The sequence below is a fragment of the Schistocerca piceifrons genome, chromosome 2, assembly GCF_021461385.2.
Source record: "Schistocerca piceifrons isolate TAMUIC-IGC-003096 chromosome 2, iqSchPice1.1, whole genome shotgun sequence".
Lineage (NCBI taxonomy): Eukaryota > Metazoa > Arthropoda > Insecta > Orthoptera > Acrididae > Schistocerca > Schistocerca piceifrons.
In genome coordinates this window covers 372,182,646-372,205,022 of record NC_060139.1, presented here as the reverse complement: position 1 = coordinate 372,205,022, position 22,377 = coordinate 372,182,646, and the positions used below count along the sequence as shown (strand labels likewise).

Sequence of the window (22,377 nt, the reverse complement as noted above, 5' to 3'; positions counted from 1 at the left end):
GAGTGTCTGGTTGATGTCTCGATCAATGGATATTCAGTGCACTGTTTCCACACACTTTTTCAAGCTAAATAACCATTGATTGAGAAACCATCCAGACACGCAACAGGACAAAAAAATGTAAGTGCAGAAACGCACGTAACCTCTACCCACGAAACAGTTCTTAATAAATATGCATTAATTGTCTTCATAGCTAGTTTGCAGATGACATGCTGTCAAAAAATTATGAAAAAGAGCACAAAAAACTGGTGTATAATAATGCAGTTCATTTAGCAACGTAATTGTAAGGTGAGCGTCTAAACAAAACAAAGCAAATTGCACATACTGTAATTCTTAGGCATACAACAGTTGATTATTATAAATCTCATATTGTACTTTACAGAAATAAGAATTTGACCCACAGAAGATGACACAAAGGTTTCAAAACATGTCTGCGTAAATACAGAAATAAATGAATTGTGTTTGCATAAGACTGTTTTTCGAAACAACCCAAACTGTTCCTGTACTAAATACAGTACACAATGCTGTAACAGGTGCTCATATCCCTCCACATTCAGCATTTTCTTAAGCACAATAGAGGAACTACATCCTAAGCATGTGGAACACCCTCAAACCATAACAATAACACCATCTCATCTGTACATACATGATACCAGATAACATTCCGGGCATTCACCTAATCTTCCATCAGACTGTCTCACTCTACTCCACCTCAAGCATCGCTTAACATTGACTATAGAAGTGTATGATGTATGAGAAGCTGCTTGACCACTGTACCTTTTTCTTTTTAACCCCCTACACAGAGTTATTGTGCTAGTTGGACTCCTGGTAGTACTTTGGAGACAGCCGGTGTGGCCAAGCGGTTCTAGGCACTACAGTCTGGCACCGCGTGACCGCTACGGTCACAGGTTCGCATCCTGCCTCGGGCATGGATGTGTGTGATGTCCTTAGGTTAGTTAGGTTTAAGTGGTTCTAAGTTCTAGGGGACTGATGACCTCAGATGTTAAGTCCTATAGTGCTCAGAGCCAGTACTTTGGAAGTCAGTTGGAATTGGAATTGATTTCTTGCAATTTTTTATACTCACACTCCACAATGCTCGATGGTTCTCATCTTATCAGAGCTGTAGTTGTTCCTTCACCTTTCCAGTTCACAGTAACATTACCAACAGTCAACTTGAGCAGTTTTAGAATGGTTAAAACATTTCTGATGTATTTGTTACTCAGGTGACACCAAATCATTAGTCAGTATAGTTGCAACTAGAATATTAAGCTAAATAAAACAGTCTTAAATTTGCACATTAATAGATGTACAAAAGGTCTATGTATTTGTTAGAAGTTGGAAATGATATATTAATTGTTGAAATTTATATTGGCAACATGTTGATTTTAAGTTATAACCCACAAGAGAAGGGAAGTGACAAAAAGAAACTCAAAGAGAGATTTAAACTGAAAGAGCAAGAAGTGTCACATTGCTTGTGCATCATTAACACATTTTACATCATTGAATTATGACAATCTTCAGTTAGGTGATTATGTAGTCGTGAGTGTTGCTTCATCTAGATTTGAGTGAGCTTCTGCTCTGTTGGACTTTGTTCCTTTATAACCTGAGCCGATTCTATTTTTCTCTAAGAAATTGATGTCTGGTATCAGTATGTTTGGTTTATTATTTGGAGACACTTGCTTTGGACAATCAGTCACACACTTATTATCACAGTAAATTCTAATTAGGTTACTTCCAAGGACTGAAGAGATTTCATTTTCCAATCTTTGCTGTCTGAGTGTCTCGTGATCAAGTTGAAGCAAAGATCATGTTTTCATCTGCGATAGTTGATACAGTTGCTGTAGGCTGTTTCTGCTGCTCCAAGAAATTGCACCTGCTTGTAATTTAATCATAAATCCAGTGGCTGATTTTCTACCCTCTGTGTCTCCTGCCTAATTTTCAGCACTAGACAGTGACAGTTTCAGTCTTTAGTCCTTTCATGTATCACAGGATTCTTTCAGTTACTTGCCAATGCACTATTCGTGGATTATTGTTGAAATGACTTACAACTGCAATTGCATATGCAGATTTTGTGCCTGATTGTTCATACATTCCCTGCTTACAGTTCGTCTTAAGGAATATTTCTCATGACTGTTCTCTCTTCATCTGTCTTGGATCACAGGTCATGTCTGAGTATGTCTTGTTCAGAGTTTGTCAACTTTGGATTACAATTCTTCATGTTGCATTTATCAAGTATTCATTCTATATAAAGACTGATTCATTTACAATACTCCCTTTTGTGAAATTTTGTGGTTTTGATGGCCAAACAATTCAATACTACCAGATTTTTGAATGTAAATTGTAGTTTGAGTTTCTTTTTGTCACTTCCCTTCTCTTGTGGGTTATTACTTAAAATCAACATGTTGCCAACATACACTGCAAAAATTAATATATCATCCGATTATTCTTCTAGCAATGGAAAGTCCAGGATGGAATGTAACAATACTATGAAAAAGAAATTTGCTACTCATCGTATAGTGGAGATGATGAGTCACAGATAGGCACAATAAAAATGCTGTCACAAATAAAGCTTTCGGCCAATAAGGCTTTTGTCAAAAATAGACTACAGACACACAAGCAAGCGCGCGCACGCCCACACACACACACACACACACACACACACACACACACAAACAACTGCAGTCTCAGGCAACTGTAGCCACACTGTGAGCAGCAGCCAGACTGGTGCTGCTGCTTGTAGTATGGCTACAGTTGCCTGAGACTGCAGTCATGTGTGTGCAAGTTGCGTTGTGTGTGTGTGTGGGGGGGGGGGGGGGGGAGTCTATTTTTGACGAAGGCGTTATGGGCCAAAAGTTTTATTTCTGACAGTCTTCTTGTTGCACCTTTCTGCGACTCAGCATCTCTGCTGTATGGTGAGTAGCAACTTTCCTTTTCATAATACTGTTACATTGTTCTTCTAATAAATATATGAACCTGTTGTACATCTATTAATGTTCGTGTTTTAAGTCGGTTCTACATAGTTTAATATTCCAGTTGCAATGGCATTGTTTTAACCCACAAACTGCTTTCTTAACTATCTAGATGCACTTGTCCTTAATAATTCTAGTGAGAAAATCAGTCTCTGGGATTTTAGCATAAATCTGCTCTTTCAAATAGTGTTGTAGGAATGCCGCAGCAATGTGTAAGCGATATATTTTGGATAATATTTATCTGGCAAGCTAAAGCAAACAGGTGTATTATGAAATTGTAGGAGACTCCTGGAGCATGTGTCTCTTCGTAGACTGACCCTTTGGTTCAGTGCATCGTTTAACTACTAGATGTGGTTTGTAACTGGTATTGTCGCCTTTAACAGCCTTTTTAATTTTGAAAATCCACTTGGTGTTGACTGGCTTTTTATCTGAGGGCAAATAGCTGTTTCTTATGTCCTATTTTCAGTATGTTTGCCACTCTTCTTTAATTGCCTGAGAACCTTTGTGCAATCCTTTACTTTACAAAGCTTCTTCTGATAATGACAGATCTGAAGTCTGTGCAACGACATATTGTCAGTGTTCTGTTCACTTTCGGTTTGTTCACATGTGACATCACATGCCACCTCATCATTATATTATGGAACAGAACATACATCTGTTACGGTAGGTTCAAGAAATCCTTTTGAACTGTATTTTCTTTAAAAATCACATCTCTTGCTGTTAGAATTTTTCTTGGATAGATTGAAATAGTTGATTTGCCTTACTCTCTCCACAATATCCTATCAATAGGCATTACCCCATTTATGCCTGCATGTGTGACCAGAAGAACATAGGCATAACTGGAAAATATTATTAGATACCTAAGATTTAGTATCTTTCTGGAAACTGCTTGTTTTGGTTGATTTCAAAGTGTTTCTCCCAAAACATGCTACTTTTCAATTTGTAAATCATGTTATACATTTACTAAATGTAAAAATGCCAACAACTGATATTTCCTGTGGCTTATCAAAAGCATTTGCTTGTGCAGTTCACAGTACCCCCCTTGAGAAGTTCAAATAGCATGGTATCATACTGGTGCTTTTCATCCTACCTAACTGATAAGTTACAAAATATTACATTAATAGTACACAAAGGGAGCATACACAATAAGATAGCATCATAAGAATCTGTAATAATCACTATGGGTGTACCACAGGAATAGATATTGGAACTGCTGTTATTGTTTTTCTGTATAAATGATCTTCCATCACATATCCAGGAAGCGGAATTAGTTCTCTTTGCTGATAATGCCATCAGTATAATGTAAAGTAGTGGAACAACTGCAGCACTTGGAAATGCAATTCATTGGACCCAAATATGCTGAAAAACTATAGGAATAGTGAGTAATATGATCCTCTTTCTCTATATTTTTGAATATTTGGGGATTTGCAATTTCCTGCTTGATGTCTGATGACAATCTGTTAAATACTTGTTCTTGAGAATGTAAAACTTCTTTCTAAACATCTTGCCATGGATGAAACATGAGCTATATGGAAATTATTTATGTGATTTTGAATTTCTCAGTTCATCCCAAATTCACTATTATTATTAAACCAAATACCATTAGTGAATAAATTTATTGGTATGTGAGTGTAAAAAGCCCAATGTCTTTCAGTTCACTTCTGCTTGATATTTGGTTATCAATTTTACATTCACACTCCTGTAGAATAAATACTTTTGTCACCTTGGCAGCCTTGCCCCAGAAGACTTTGCCATAGTTCAGTAACCAGAAGATTTTGCCACAGGGCAGTATTGACTGAAACTATCCATACAATCCTGCCTGCAGATCAGCAAGGGGAAAGATTTCTAAGGAAAAAACATGTAGGACTGAGCTTCTTGGTTAACTTGTTCATATTCTGGTGTTACATCATTTTCATAGCCACCTGGATGCATACAAACTTCATGCACAGGTTTTCATTTACTGTGTGCCATTGATTGTCCTGCTTTTTGAGCTGTGAATCATAGTGTTAATGTTAGTAGAGGCACCCAAAAGCCTTGTGTAAATGTTTTAATGAGATTTGATGCCCATTCGACATAAATTTGATTAGTCATTTACAATAATAATAATATATCACATACAAATTTAGAAAATAAAGGATGGTTATTTTTAAATTTAACTCCAAATAACAGACAACACAAACGTAAAGACTGGCAAGGAGAGCAAATTATAATTCACTCCTGCAACAACTACACTGAGCAAAGCAACACAGAGTAAAACACTAGAGATACTGTCACATTAGGAAGGGCATAAGTTTGATTTCCTGATCAGATGGGTATTCCGTGGTTTTCTTTACATTGCTTGAGGAAATTGCTGTGATTATTCCTTTGAAAGGGATATGGCCAATTTGCTTTCTCAAATCAAGATTGTGATCAGTCTTTAGCTAACTCATGGCATATCTTTTCTGCCTGCAATAGCAGTATCTCAGGTACAGATGTTCTGTAATTTTGTATGTTGCTGAACAAGCCAATTTTTATTTGTTTTTATCCACATGTAGGGTTTTCAAATCTAACCTTGTTGGAGGTGAAATCAAATCTGTTTCCACACATCACCATTTGGACATATTGTTAAAACCATTTTAGCAATTACTTTTTATTCTGTCATTTTGTGTGGGTGTTTTTTTTTAATGAGTGTATTCATGTCTTCCAGATGCTGTAATGTTGTGAAACAAGCATCGTTTAGTTCATACGCACCATATTTTATTGACCCTGTATTTAAGCAGAATGAACAGAATAGATTAATAGAAGAAGGAGAAGCCCAGAAGCTCTCACATTTACCTGTGAAAGCCGCCCTAAATGATCAGACTTCGTCTGTTTTTCATGATGATATTGTGAGGTAAATAAACAACAGTTTTTCACTGTATATTTATTTATTTAATCTGTTGTGAATACATTATTGCATTATGATTTGCAGGAAATTTACAAATCATGTTATGAAATCAGGACGGAAAGCTTTGGCCCGAGAGCTGGTACAAAAGGTATGTAAAAATTTGGAAGAATTCGACTTTGTGTTTATTAAAAGAATGCAAATGTTGAGTTTATTAACTAAATGCTAATATAACGGCTCCTTCTAGCACTTGCATGAAATAATATTTTTCCTCCAAGGAGGTCATATATTGCCCTGTCATGTCGTGACTGATTTTGCTCTCTGTAAGCTAGCAATTAATTCAATCACCGGTCAGAGTAAACTTATAATTTCAATTTAATTTTGAATACTGTTCATCACTGTGCATCATACATGACCAAGACAAACTTAGGCTTGTCCAGCTGTGTGCATTACTGTAGAACATCCGACCAACATATACAGAGCTTAGGAACACCAACAGCATTTCCCTGATATAAACATATCATTTCTAGCGATTGTTTTGTGGCTTACCTACAGTAAAACTATCTACTCTGTCACCTGTTTTGTAATCTCTGTAGAATGATCTCTGCTGTAAGTATAACGGGCAGTCAAATGAAAATGCAACAAATTCGGGGGGGGGGGGGGGGGGGGGGTTAGGGAGGAATAAGAGTAAACTGCTCAAGCTGCCAGAGGTGTCTTCTGAAACTTGTCAGTGCTCCTTATGAGACATGGACTGATGATGATCTAGATAGGATAAAAACCATTTACCATTACATGAGACTTTTTAATAATAATAGTGATCAAGACTGATTGTTATTTCAAATTATCTAATCAAGTCACTGCTTTGCCAATACTGTTTTCAAAATTTATATTTCAAAAGTAATCACCATTGTGAGACAAGATGGTCAATGCCTTCACATAAAAATGTTTATGATTGCCTACACAACCCTGTTTGCAGCCAGGTGACCACCTCTTCGTCCAAATCAAATTGACGGCCGTGAATATCTTTCTTCAGGAGTCCAGATATATGGAAATTACATGGTCAAGGATCTTGACTGTATGGTGGATGTATAAGTTTTTTCCAGCGAAACTTCAAAATTAGTTGAAATAACCTTGGCAACACGTGAGTGAATATTATCCTGCAACAGAATGATGCTGTCCTTCAACATTCTTGGGCCTTTGGACGTCATGGTGCTCTTCTGTTTTTGCAAAGCGTCCACGTAGCGCTGTGCATTAATTGTGGTGTCATGTTCCAAAAAAGCCAGTGAGCGATCAAGTCCTAACGCCCATGAATGTTGAAGGATGACGGGATAATGCCCACCCGCCTGTTGCCTAGGTTGTTCCAAGTGCACTGCAGTAATTTTGCTGGAGAGCTCCTACACATCAGCCATACAGTCCCAATTGCTCCCCATGCGATTTCCATATTTTTGGAGCCCTGAAGAATGACATTTGTCCATTTGCTTCAGACAAAGAGCTTCATGCTTGGGTACAATCATGGTGTCGTGGGCAACCACAAACATTTTTCCATGAAACTAGTGTCATCTTGTCCCACAGTAGATTAAATGTGTTAACATTTATGGTGATTATGTTTGAAACAGTAAACAGTTTACTTACTTTTTAGGGTTCTGTACTTCAGTCAGAAAAAATGAATCCTTAATAGGATCACTTAACTGCCCTTTTGTCTGTCTGTATGTACATATGATGTATGTATCTATGTATGTATGTATGTCCAAATTTTTAAAACTGTACTTCCTGTTGACATAGATCCTGAAATTTGCCAAGAAGCAAGATTTGACACTACAACCAAAGGAAAAATCCTGAAATTGTTAACTTGTAATTATATCACATGAAAAAAATGTCATTTGTTATCAGACTTTCTGTATCTATATCTGACCCCATTTTCTCAGGAACTGGTTGATATTTCAAGTTGAAATTTATGTCACATACTGTGGTCTACAGTACTTTGAAGGCGTAAAAATGAAAATATTCTAAGTTTGTGCAATCAAAAGGTATGGCCATTTATGTCACATATTTGGTTACTCGCAGACTCACTCAGTAAAATGTACAGGGTACTTCCTCATGACATAGAATAATGAAATTTGGCAAGAAGATAGGTTTCACAGTACAAGTAAAGAGAAAAAATAGGAAATTGTTAATTTTTAATTATAATTCACAAAAAACATTTCTTTTATTCTACTTCAAATTTGAAATTAAAACATTCTTGAAAGTGTTGGTATGCCTAGGGCCAATATCTTGCCAGTATCAATATTGATAACAGACAAAAATCATCAAAGTTCTTGATTGATTCTGCTAATGGATAAACAGTCCGTATACCTAATTAAGTTTGTACAGATCCCTCAGTGTGTGTGTGTCTTACTAGCAGCTGGCGAATTTTTATTCCGTCCTGTCTCATTTTCATTTGATTGCTTCTTATACATCTTTGTTTGCATTGTGGCCTGTTAATCTACCATCATACTGAACTTCAAAGACTATGTGAACTACAAAATTGCTTCTGTAAAGTTTGGAAGGTAAGAGACGAGGTACTGGCAGAAGTAAAGTTGTGAGTACGGGGCGTGAGTCGTGCTTGGGTAGCTCAGATGGTAGAGCACTTCACCGCGAAAGCAAAGGTCCCGAGTTCGAGTCTTGGTCCAGCACACAGTTTTAATCTGCCAGGAAGTTTCATATCAGCGCACACTCGGTGCAGAGTGAAAATCTCATTCTGGAATCCAGAAGTTGTCAAACTGTGCTATCATAGTCTGCCTTCTGTAGCATGATGGTAGCAGTCCCCTTATCTGCTGGCAACACCACAATGCTTAGTGAACGACCTGCATGTATCTCGTTGGACAACTTCGATTTCACTCGGAGGCAGTTTGAGAGCCACCTGCTCAACTGCATTGATGAAGGCCACAACAGGTATATTTCTGGGGTTACTGCAACAGATATATTTCAGGGGTCTTGATAAAGAAGAAAGAAAAGGACTATTTTGTGCAAGTGGGGAAGCCTGGCATGTTATTGTTGGACAGTGGTCCTCAATTTACAATGCACAATTTAGAGGAAATGTGGGAATACTATGGAATGAGACATTTCAAGATTTCACCATATTGTCCATAGGGAACACCAGTGAGAGGGTCATAAAGGAACTGAACAGATTGTGTAGGACAAATTGGTATAGGAGAAACAGATGTGAGCCAACTTTATTGCAAGTTTTGACGAAGCAATTAATAATTTGTGGTATGAAGCAATGGGTTTTGTGCAATGTGAAATAATGTTTGTGCTTATCCATTACAGATATTTTAGAACCGTGACTGTATATTGAAAGTAAATAAGTTGTACGAAACTGCAACCAGTCACTTTTTTGAATAATTGTGTTTTATTCCATCAACCAGTTTTCGAACCTTTTCAGGTTCATCTTCAGATAGTTTCAGGAAGTTACATCATTATTGCTAGCATAATTCTGGGTGCTGGATCTATGACAAAAAGATGGAACACACTTTAATGTATCACCATAACTATAGCTTATCTGTCGATATGGATGTAAATTTAGTTTTTTACTTACTACGACAGTATAGGCGGCTTTTCTCGGTTAGTGTCCATCTGTCTGCCTCCATTATAATGTCCAGTTGTTATATCACTACACACACTTCCACGCAAACTATATTAATTTACACTCTGACAGCAAAACGTTTCCAGCATACAGCACGTGCTTTACAACTGTTGCTTGTAACAAAGATCTTGACAGAAAGATATGGCATAGGCGTACTTTGCACAGAGATGTAATTTGTTCTTCTTCACATGTATTAAAGTCGATATAAGGGCAAATATTTTAATCAGACTGGCGATAAATTACTACAAGAACAAACTTCAGGTGATCTGATATCTTATTTTTATTTGTATATTACATATAATACAGGCAGTTTTTAGCATTTTTTTAAACGTGATTGGCATTAACATGAATACCCAGGAATCAATGATACTGAGTTATTGTATCTGCAGTGAGATGCAGCTATCTGTTAGACTAGAACCTTTATATGTAAATTTAAATTAAAAACAAACCTTCAGATGAATTGTTGACTTATTTCTGTTGTTATGTTAACATGATCTGGAGTATTAGCAAGAGTAGATTCTGTTTATTTCAGCTAAAGGTATATGTATAAAAGTTATAGTGATTGTAATGGACTAAAGCTGTTTGTATGGCTGTACACTTTATATTTTAAAAAACCATGAACAAAAGTCCTTTAACTGTTGACTTATTTTTTATTCTAACATTAAAGTGATCCTTTAACTGTTGACTTATTTTTTATTCTAACATTAAAGTAATCTGGAATATTGGTAAAGGCAGCTTCTGTTTGTTCCAGCTAGAAGTAATATGTATAAAAGTACTGATTTATGTTAGCAGTAGAGGGCTTTAACATTTAGTAATATAGTACAGGTTTTATTCTGTGGTGGGATATTACATTGACACCGGTGTAGTTAGGATGTAAAGAGGGGGGGGGGGGGGGGTAGCATTCGTTGAGTGGTTATTTGTTTTGAACTAGTAGATCTTCAAAGTTCTGAAGGAAAAATTTGTCTCTCAGTTCAATTTGATCATTGAGTAGGTAGTCAGGTGCTGTATTTGTGTAGATAAATATTTCAGTTTCTTCAAGAAGGTCAAGTGTTGTGCCATTGTTGGCAAAGTGGAGTATTTGGAGATTCTGTTCTATGTTGTTTGCAGAATGATTGTGTTGGGCAAGATGTGAGGCAAAGCTGGACTTTTCAGGTAGTTAAGACAGAGTGCATCTATGTGTTCTTTAAATCTTATTGTGAAGCTTCTACCAGTTTGTCCAACGTAGAAGCTTGGACATGAGTTGCAAATGAACTTGTACACACCTGACCTTTGATACTGTTGTATAGTGGTGTTGGTGCTGTGTATGATTTTATTTTGTATGTTGTTGTTGGTGATGAAACTTATTTTTATGTTGTATGTCTTGAAGAGGTTGGCAATTTGGTGAGAAATCTTCCCTAGGAAAGGCAGACTTATAAATGTTGTCTTCTTGTTTGTGGATGGTTGTTCAGCAGTTGATTGATTTAATTTTGGTGTATGGAGTAGTTTATCTATTATTGCAGCATTGTACCCAGGCAATTTATTTAATAATTTCTGTTTCTTTTTGTCTTTCACTTGTGTCAATCGGGATTTTAAGCATGTGATTAACCATTGTTCTGAAGAATGCTTTTTTATGTTGGTCTGGATGGCAAGAGGATTTGTGTATGGTAATATTGGTGGTTGTTGGCTTTCTGAAAATTTGAAATTTATGCTTTTGGTTTTTATTTGAGATTGTTAGATCAAGATAGTTAATGCCTTCTGGTGTTTCTTAGTCTACTGTGAATTGAATTTTATTGTGAATTTTATTAAGTTATTTGGCTAGATTATCTATTTCTTCTGTTGTTCCATTGAACAGAATGAGAGTGTCATCAACATAGCGTTTGTAATAAAGCAGCCCCCAACGACCCCCCTCCCTCTCCTTACATCCTAACTACACCGGTGTCAATGTAATATCCTACCACAGAATAAAACCTGTACTATATTTCTAAATGTCAAAGCCCTCTATCCCTAATATAAATCAGTACTTTTATACATATTACTTCTAGCTGTGCCTTTACCAATATTCCTGATCACTTTAATGTTAGAATAAAAGTAAGTTAACAGTTAAAGAACTTTTGTTCATGGTTTTTTTAAAATATAAAGTGTACAGCCAGCCATACAAACAGCTTTAGTCCATTACAATCACTATAACTTTTATACATATACCTTTAGCTGAACTAAACAGTATTTATTTTATTTTGTAGTCTCGTGTTATCGCCAGTCTGATTAAAATATTTGCCCTTATGTCGACTTTAACACATGTAAAGAAGAACAAATTACATCTCTGTGCAAAGTACGCCTATGCCATATCTTTCTGTCAAGATCTTTGTTACAAGCAATAGTTGTAAAGCACATGCTGTATGCTGGAAAAGTTTCCCTGTCAGAGTGTAAATTAATATAGTTTGCGTGGAAGTGTGCGTAGTGATATAACAACTGGACATCATAATGGAGGCAGACAGATGGACACTAACTGAGAAAAGCCGCCTATACTGTCGCAGTAAGTAAAAAACTAAATTTACATCTGTATCGACAGATAAGCTATAGTCATGGTGATACATTAAAGTGTGTTCCATCTTTTTATCATAGAGCCAGCACCCAGCATTATGCTAGCAATAATGATGTAACTTCCTGAAACCATCTGAAGATGAACCTGAAAAGGTTCGAAAACCGATTCATGGAATAAAACATAATTATTCAAACAAGTGACTGGTTGCAGTTTTGTATAACTTATTTACAGAAATATAAGATGATAAAATGGAAGAAATTAAATTGCAACCAGTACATAAAAACGATAAAAATCACATGGACAGAAATATTAAATGATTGGAAGAAAAATTAAAGCAAATGAAAAAGTTAATAAGATGGCTAAAGTGACTTGACAAACATTTAGAAATGGAAAAAATTACATTTAAACCAAGTAATTGAACAAAAACACTGACCAGAGTTACTTAAAAATAAAAAAATTCATAGCATTTGACAGGATTCAAACCCTCATCTGGCTCCATATACCTTAACCATTACACTATGCTGCCACTCTGCATGATACTAATATTTGTAAAGTTCTAGTCATCATGTGACATTCGTAATTTCTTTTTATCAATTACTTGCAAATGAGGGTACACTTTCAGGAGTGGCTGTAGAGTGTGATAGCTGGGACTCTACTTGCAACACCGTTTAGGCGGTTCAAAAAAGCTGATCCCACCTTTGGGTACTTTTCATATCAACTCTGTAAGGTAGAGCAGAATTTAATCTAGCATAAGTTGTAAAATGGTTAAATTATTTCAGCTCATCACATACGTGTAAAATTCCAAGAGTTGACTGCCCTGGAATTTTCTCTAAGTGCAGTGATTAGTCTTGTGAAATTTGCTATGTATTGTAATACAACACAGTTGCTGAAATTGGCAAGTCTCCATAACTGTGCAGCCAATGTGCCACACAAACTGAAGTTGTATTTTCCACACACAAAATCATAATTAAAGCCAGCTCATTCATACGTGAGCACCATGTTTGATATATCCTCCTGATTAACTTAGCTATGTTTTACAATGTTATCCTATGCATTGGGAACACAAACCCTACAAAATGCTGCAGTATTCATTAGTTTGTATGGATTCATTATAAGTGAAAATTATTAATTAATCCTAATAAGTAGTTTTCCATTTAAAGCTGCCGTGTAAATAATTGTACAATGCTAGACTGCAACTCAACTGGTAGCACTCGTCAGTGACCAACAGTTGACACGGTGTTTTTCTGTGTAGCTGTTTTTATTTAGTCACTGTTAATTTCACAGTTCTTGCACTAATTTTTATGTGTTTTTAAGTATCTGTAATTCATAAGCTAAAAGACACCCAAACTGGATCAATGGATCGGAAATTTAGTTCCACAACACCTTTTTTCAAACCCTTCCATGTCCAGAACTTCTGCAGAGCCACATGTGCACAGTCATCAATCTTTTAATACAGCTTTACAAGCAGAGTGCAATCCTGCATTGAGACAGTTATGGTGAACGTCACAGACGGGAAAGGAGGAAAAGCTGTGTACCCGGCATGTTTATACAAACTTCAGTGGGTCATGCAGACATGACACATTTTTTCATTTACGTATTCTGTCACGTACAGCGCCATCTATTGATCAATTTTCTTACTTTTTCTTTTTTCCTTCTTCTTCTTCTTCTTCTTCTGCTGTATGTTTTCCTCCTCCTCCAACAATATTCCATTGCAATTTGATGTCATTCTGACCAGTGGTGTTACTTCTACAGTGTTTTGAAAGTTAAACTTTAATTATAATAACCCTGTACATATTACAAAGTATTGTGTGTCGAGATATTGATTGCTGCATCACGGCTCAGTTATTGGAGGAACAAATACATTGTTTAGTTTATATTCATTGCTGCTAGATGTTGGTTGTCTTCTGTTTGCTTGGTTACTATCACATGTTGCAAAATGGCTACCTTACAGCAAAAATCATTTTGTGTTCTTGAGTTTGCAAAGTGTAATTCCTTGATTACATGCAGAGACATTTCAGACTGAGTTACCAAACTGAGCCTCCAAATGGCTGGAACATTCACAGAAGGTACTGACAGTTTGTAGGTACAGGATGTGTGTGTAAAGGGAAGAATCCAGGCAGCCCTTGTGTTTCCATCAAAAATGTTACACAAATTCAAACTGCTTTCCAGCATACTCATACAAAATCAACTCACAGAATTTGATACATAGAACATCTGCAAATGAGAGGCCTGATAATTAATTTAGAGAGATCCGCTTCAGTTGTACTAACATTTATTCAAACTATGATGGGTTTTGAGATTTTAAAATCCCATCATCAGGTGTATAAACTGTAATATATAAAGGAGAGGAAACAAGAAATATAATGTGAAATACGTGTAAACAGCAAAAGGTTAGACTGCCAAATCAAGGTGGGTGACTTATTGTATCTGGTAATAAATGACGTGGTTGGGCCAGTCAGTACAAGAGTTCCAATCATTGCATATAGGCGAGACTAGAAAAAAAGAAGGGGAGAGCCCAATAATCAAATCAACTAAAAATGTAACACTTGCAAAGGGGGGGGGGGGGGGGGGAGGGGATGAAGTAAACAGAAGTAGAGAACAAACACAGTACTCACACTGTCCACCACTGGGCAGAACCATGGTAGGAACGTCAACTACTACTTAGTGGAGGGCTACGCCAGAGGTGTGGAAGCATGGTGAGTGTGGGTGCCAACTGTGCAAAGCAAATAAACTGATGTTATCAGCAATGATATAGAAAATCTGGAGTGACTGGTCCAAGCACTTACTATACTACTTTTAAGGACATAATAAAATATGAATGAGCTCTGCTACTCCGATAGGCCAAATAACTTTCAAGCATGTGACAATATGTGATGTTTTAAGGTGATGGTCACAGGTAAAATGAATGAACAAGGTATAAAAAGAGTGAGATCAGTGATAAAAATTAATGGTAATATAAACCATCCTAAGTAAATCTTCACATGTATGATACATTATTGGTTCAAGTGACAAAAATAAAATATATAAAAACCGTCACAAGTCTAAAATGAAAGCATTGAAACAATGCATAAAAAAGATCATGTTGGTGCCATATATTATACAAAGGAATAATGATTGGCCTATCTACCATTTTCTAGTTACCTATCGCAGCACATATTTTTTTACTAATCTGTAAGTTGCAGATTTACTTTTTCTCCCATTCATTTAGTTGCTTCTCTTAGCCGTCCTTTGTGAAATGTATGGGTTCCAACTTGATCATTCTTGTGTGTTATTTTGATGCTTACATTACTACACCCATTTTAGATTGGTGATGGTTTTTGTGTATTTTATTTTTATTTTTGTCACTTAGCCCATAATGTATCATGAATGTGATGCTTTACTTAACGTGGTTTATATTTCCTGGCAAATTAAAACTGTGTGCCATACCAAGAGTCAATCTCAGGGCTTTTGTCTTTCATGGGCAAGTGCTCTACCAACTGAGTTAACCAAGCATGATTGATGACCTCTTCTTACAGCTATGCCTGCGCCAGTAAAGCTGTGAGGATAAGTTGTAAGTTGTGCTTGGGTAGCTCATTCAGTAGAGCTCTTGCCAACGAAAGGCAAAGTTCGAGTCTCGGTCCAGCACGCATTTCTAATTCGCCAGGAAGTTTCATATCGATGCACACTCCACTGCAGAGTGAAAATTTCTTTCTGATGGTTTATATTACCATTAATTTTTACCACTGTTTTTTATCCTTTGTTCATTCAGGTTACCTGCATACCATTGCCTTATTGCCTAAAAAGTCACAAATTGTTACACGCTTGAGAGTTATTTAGCCTATCAGTGTACCAAAGCTCGTTCATATTCTATTATGTCATTAAATGAAATATTGTAATCAGTCCAGTATATATATATATATATATATATATATATACACACACACACACACACACACACACACACACACACACACACACTATTGACAATGATAACACTTTGCACAGCGCATCGTACTCAGTGATGAGTCAGCTTTCCACTTCAGTGGAAAGTAAACAAACACAATATTCAAATTTGTGGCATACATAACCCACCCGCACACACTGAATATGTTACATTTTTAGATCAGTTTGATTATTGGGCCTTCCCTTTTTTATTTTTTCTAGTTCTGCCCGCATGTAATGATTGGAACTCTTATACTGATTGACTCAACTGCATGTTATGTATTACTGTATACAATAAGTAAGTCACCTTGTTTCAGCTGTCTGCTCTTTTGGTCTTTACACATACTTTCCATTACGTTCCTCCTCTCTTATGTTACAGTTTCATACACTTGAAGGTGGGATTTTAAAATCTCAAAACCAGTCTTGCTTTGGATAAATATTAGTACAGCTGAAGCGGATCCCACTAAATTAATTGTGAAAGTCAACTTGTCATACTAGCCAGGAGTTAAACTGCCTACAGCAACAAAACTTGGTGTGTTTTAAGATGTCAGTTGGTTGTGAAGCTGTACAAGTTACGCAAACATTAGACATTTTCTGACGAGCTTCAAATTCTATTGACAATGATAACACTTTGCACAGCGCATCGTACTCAGTGATGAGTCAGCTTTCCACTTCAGTGGAAAGCAAACAAACACAATATTCAAATTTGTGGCATACATAACCCACCCGCACACACTGAATATGCACAAGAATCGTCCAGAATCAATGTGTTTTTTGCAATGTTCCACTCATCTGTTTAGGGACCATTCTTCTTTGATGGAAACATGGTTAACAGTCAGCAGTATTGTGCTGTGTACAAAATTGGTTGTTTCTGAGGCTGAACGAGGAGTACTTTATTTTTCAACAAGACTGGACACCCCCTCACTGGAGACGACAAGTGTGTAAATATCTGAATGAAACTCAACTGAGCTATTGGATTGATCGTCAAACAAACAGGAACACTTCTCAGCTGGTCTCTGTGGTCACCAGATTTGACACCCTGTGACTTCTTCCTGTGGGGTTTCGTTAAGGACAACGTTTACCACAGAACCTAGAGGAGGTGACGAACTGGATTCATAGCGCTGTAACATTGCTGATGACGGACATGCTTGCCCGAGTATGGGAGGAATTTGAGTATTGATGCTGGTGGATGACGTATTAAATATCTGTATCTAAATTTGAGAGATTCATAAATACATATCCCAAGTTTCACAGTTTTCTGTCTTACACGTTTAATAAATGTGTGTTCAAAATATGTATATTCTTTTTGAAACACCCTATATATTAAAAACATTAGAGTTTCTGTTACACTTCCTTAGGATATGGTCAATGTTACCTTCATTTTTGTGAAACACTCCATCTGGTATAACACACTTTTGAAGATGCACTTTTTGATGTTATCTTTGACATTGGTCAGTGATGTAGTACAGTGTCAAATGCCTTTCAGAAAGAAGGAATCTGCCTGTTAACCAGCACCTATTGTTTGCATGATGTCTTGTATGAATAAAACAACCTTGTTTCACACTAGTTGTTTTTCCATAATCCATTCTGACTCTTTGAAAGAAGCTTGTTTTCTTCCAGGAACATAACAGTGTTTGAGTTAAGAATGTGCTCTAGAACCCTGTAACAAACACATATTACCTTCATTGTCACCAGCATTGCCTACTTCCAAAACACCAACATTCCTTGATGCCAAAGACTTCTGATGTTATCCATTGAAGACAGTCTTGTTCTCTACTTCATTTCCCCTTAATCTAACTGTTTCACAATTAACATAACAAACAGATCATGGCAGTTAGACTGATCTCTGTTAAAGTCAGTATTTTCAACATTTGTTTATAGAAGTTTTTCTGGAATACTTGAACCATACAGCTCATCTTCAGGTTCTGAAATAGTGACACTATTTGTGACACTATTTTCACTAGCCACATCCACAGCAAGGATGAAATGCAGAACTCACTATAAAACTTAAATTCATTCTCACTGATCACATTCACCAGGTGCTTCACTAAGGCTCATTTTGTTTGCCTTTTTAGACACTTCCTCCGCTGCAGCCTTACTTGTCAGGACAAATATACTGTTGACTGTTTGAATAACAAAGACAAATTTATTAATTATTTCAAGTTCAGTGAACAGAACTATTTTCAAAATTTATCCCTCCAGGACTGGTGATCAATTTTAGGAGGCATAATTATTTATTTTCAGAAGGAAAATGCTCGAGGTGAGTTTGCACAGGTTCCTGGCCAACATGTAAATACAGGCACTTTGTTTTAGTGGTAAATTTCAATTATCAAATTCATAACTAAGGTAAGAGTGAACTGAAGTGCTAAATGTTGTTTCTAGAGAAAATAAGCCCCTCCTTCTCGTCCCCTCCCTCCCCAAATTTCCTCTGAACACTCTGGAATAATTACAATTGCTTTAACAATATTGTATGAACAACTGAGGTTAATAGCACGGTGTGTGGTTTGAAAATGGGCGAGTCAGCCCGAAACCTGTAACCACTACTGCTGAGTTTTACATCAATGCAACTGAGATGGACAAAATAAAAAATTAACCAAGTTCCAGATTACTGAACAGTTGCAAATCTACCACCCCATGCCAGCATGCATCGAATAAGCAAATAATGAGTCAGGTTTACACATGGTTAATATTTATAAAAAGTTCACTTTAAGTGAAAATATTCTCAAAGTATAGACTTATAAATCTTTGTGAGTTTGTAGTTACATGTTAAGACAGCCAATCAATGTCATGTAATTTTAAAGGTTCATAATAAGAGACAATAAAAGTTTACCATAATTACAAATAGGTTAGTAGTACGACAAGGCCATTACATACTTACCCCTCTTAAAACAACAGAATACCACACAATGCTTTTCTAGTGTGGGTTGTGTTGATCAAATTTTCCTTGATGGCAGTGGTACCCTGTAGAAAGTATTTTACTTGATTCACCAAGAGTAATTATTTTTAATTTGCTAAGTGTCCATAACAATCTGATCACTCATTCTATTTCTCCTCAATGTGTCTTGTGAGACAACAACCATTATCCAGCTTACAGTCAACCACTGCATAAGTTTTTGTATTGCCAAGACGATAACTAAACGTGAAAATCAGTGAAAATGAATAGATGTATGTAGACAGTAAATTTCTCTCTCTCTCTCTCTCTCTCTCTCTCTCTCTCTCTGTCTGTCTGTCTTCATCCATCTTTATCTGTCCCTTCACTTTCCATCTTCCCTTTCTTAGATGTGTACTGTTGTAATTGCAGTGATTTTTTGTAACACACTATAACATTAGTTGTGACCACTTTGATGGAGGAGTATGTTTTCTCCCTATCCACCCAAGTGCTGGGCCTCAGTTTAGCCTCTGTGCAACTTCTTCTGCTTGTCCAGAGTCCAGGGTTGGCTTGCTGGTGTCACACTCCTAAACCATTCTCTTGCTGCCTCTACCACCCAGCCATTACTGTCTCTTCTCTCCACTCCTCCCTTCCCCTGCCCATCTTCCTTGTTCCTTTCACTCGCATCACCAGAACAACCCCTGACCAAAATTGGGTGGCAGCACAAAGATAATATAGTCTGCCAGTATGTATTTTGTCTGTTAGAGTAGAAAGGACATTGTCTGAAAGCTTAGTGACTGAAAGCGTAGTGACAAATTGCCTTTTGGCTTCTGTTCGGGTTCTTCAGCCGACATTTGCTTCAGAATTTTTCTGACGTTTTGCCAGCACAAGTGGCTGGCATTGTCAGAGCTTCGCCCTCCATTGTTGGTGGCAGACTGGAGTCAAGCTTGCAGCTACAGATAGTATTTACCTGTTGCACTAATTTCAGAGGGCTTTTCCCTGATCATTATCACTATGGTTCTCCCCTTGCTGCCCAAAATGGTCATTTGCTGCAGCACAGGACTCCAGATATGTTCACCTTGAGAATATGTAAGACACAGCACTTCAGACACAAGATGCAACACATGGAAAGCTCTCTGAGAAGCAATGTCGGAGATATACTGCATACCTTGTATATGTGGAAAAGTCTATGTTGGAACTACTGGATAGTCTGTCAACACCAGGATCACAGAACACAAATTGTATCATAGGTTGGGACACAGAAATTGGCTGTGGTGGAGCATGCACTGTGTGAGAGTGACCAAATAATAAAATTTTCCAACTCAGAGGTTCTTGCTGTGGACAAGAGCTCCATGCTCACTTGTTCTGGGAAGCCGTACAGTTCCACAAACATGACAGTATTTCCAGCAAGCTTGAGGAAATTCTTTGTTGGGAATAGATCCTGGATTCCCAAGCTGTGGCAAACAACAATTGCAGGTAGCAAGGGAGAGCCATAAAGGTAATGACCAAGGAAAAGATCTTGGACACTGGCGTGACAGGGACATATAAACTGCACCGCAAGCTCAAGTCCAGTCCACTACCAGCAATGGAGAGTGAAGCTTTGACAATGCTGACCACTCGTGCTGGTAAAGTATTGGAAAAATCATCAAACAAATTTCAGCAGAAGAACCCAAAACAGATTCCAATAGGCAGTTTGTCAACAAATGGCCACAAAAGCCTCAATAATTTTGAATTTTAATCTTGTTGTCTGCTCAACACTGAAACTATATATTGAGTGGTTACCATTATTCCTTCCATTACTTACATTTTATTATTCTTTACATGGCTTGACATGTTTCTTTTTTCCATGGTTATTTCCACCTTACTACATACTCCATTCTTACATTTTATCTGTTGGTGCCTGTTTTGTCTCATTTATGTTCCCAGTTTTGGTTATCTCTGAGCTACAAGCTATCATTTGCCCCCTCTCAGTTTTACAAATATCATCTGCCGGTAGCATGTCATTGTTAGGTTGTCTGTGTTCTGTCCTGTTGTCTCTCATTTGCCCTGTAATCTTGGATTTTTTAAATAACACCTCGTTAGTCTTGTTTCATCCTACCCATTCATCATCTTTTCAACATTAAAGAATCTCTTGTTACAGTATCTGTAACATATTTATAAGCATGTAGTTGCCTGTGCTGCCATTTGGTGCTTAAAACTTTTTTCTAACTATGTTTGATATCAGCTACATCATTTCAGAATCATCATCAATGCGTGTAGTTTCTTGTTGCCTAAAGCAAGCACCAGTTCAACAAATTTATCCATTCTCATCATAGTACCAACCTGTGAAAATGGGGATATAAAGAGAGCAATTCCTGTGAGTGTGGTACAATACAAGATCATCAACCTGCAGTGGCAGACCTTATCATAGTAAATGACAAAGGCATCCATGTGGATGCTTAATGAAAGTATGCAGTATAGGTGGTGATGCATGCACAATAAATAAATTAATTTATTAATCAGATGCGATAAATCTCGTACTCAGTAAAGGTAGTCTAACAGTCACCATCACTTCTTGTGCCTGTCACTACTATCACCATTGTTACACAACAGCTACACAAAGTTAAAAAGATACTTCAGTATACATATTATATCTTTACTTCATTTGTACCACCTGAGTCTTATTGAATGGCTGTCAGTTTAAGTTTGATAGAGCTTCCAAGAGCAGTTCTACTTCTTTTCTCAAGAAATAGTCTGTTTTATATTCACTTTTGGTGGTGATAAAATTTCTCTCACTACTTCTTCACAGTTTACTGTTTGTATTTCATCCTTGAAAGAAAACACTTGTTAATGATGTACGACACATTTGATACAAAGCTGTCCTGCTGTGTAGTATGAGAGGATTATTAACGAATTTCAGTTTATGCATGAAAATATTTTTCTCTGTTACAGGCATTTGAAAACATAAAAAGGATACAGCTTGAACGATATAACAAAGCAAATGAGCTTGAAAAGTCAAAAATTGAAACTAATCCACAAAAAATTTTCCATAAAGCTATTGCTAATTCAAGACCTGTGCTACATGTTGCACCAATAAAACGAGGTGGTGCAACTTATCAAGTAAGTTAACTTATGTTAAAACCGAACATCTTCAGCCAAGCTCTCTTTTACAATTCAGTCATAATATCCACCACACTTAATGCTGTAAAAAGTCAAGTAGGAAAAAAGCATTTTTGACACACACACACACACACACACACACACACACACACACACACACACATGGCTTCTTACATAAAAGTATACCCCAATTATGTACTAAGATGGTGCTTGCTATGACTGCTTACAAGGCTATGTATGTAATTATTTTAGGCTTAGTCACCTCAAACCTCAAGAGCAACAATATTACATTCTTCAGAACTTCACTGAGTTATTTAGATTGACTTTCCTGAATTTTTTTCACTCATTAAAGACCAAGACCATCATGAAGTAAAGGCATATTTCTTTATTAAAATGGTAATGCCACTGACATACTTTATTGAAAAAATTGCAAAGTGAACTGTTTGATAATCTATAACTAACAAAACTGTATCATTATAGATCCCACTGATGATGCCTTAGAACAGGAGAAGGCGA

At 36.8% G+C, this 22,377-nt stretch overlaps 1 protein-coding gene across 2 annotated transcripts in view; it reads left to right on the top strand.

The window, feature by feature from the left end:
- The window catches only part of LOC124777542 (28S ribosomal protein S7, mitochondrial), an 84,437-nt gene that overhangs the window by 14,496 nt on the left and 47,564 nt on the right, over window positions 1-22,377 (top strand). For both annotated transcript variants that reach the window (XM_047252999.1, XM_047252998.1), the window contains exons 2-4: window positions 5,653-5,838; window positions 5,917-5,980; window positions 21,694-21,861. In XM_047252999.1, coding sequence (XP_047108955.1) covers window positions 5,653-5,838; window positions 5,917-5,980; window positions 21,694-21,861 — 418 coding nt within the window. The remainder of the gene's footprint in view (window positions 1-5,652; window positions 5,839-5,916; window positions 5,981-21,693; window positions 21,862-22,377) is intronic.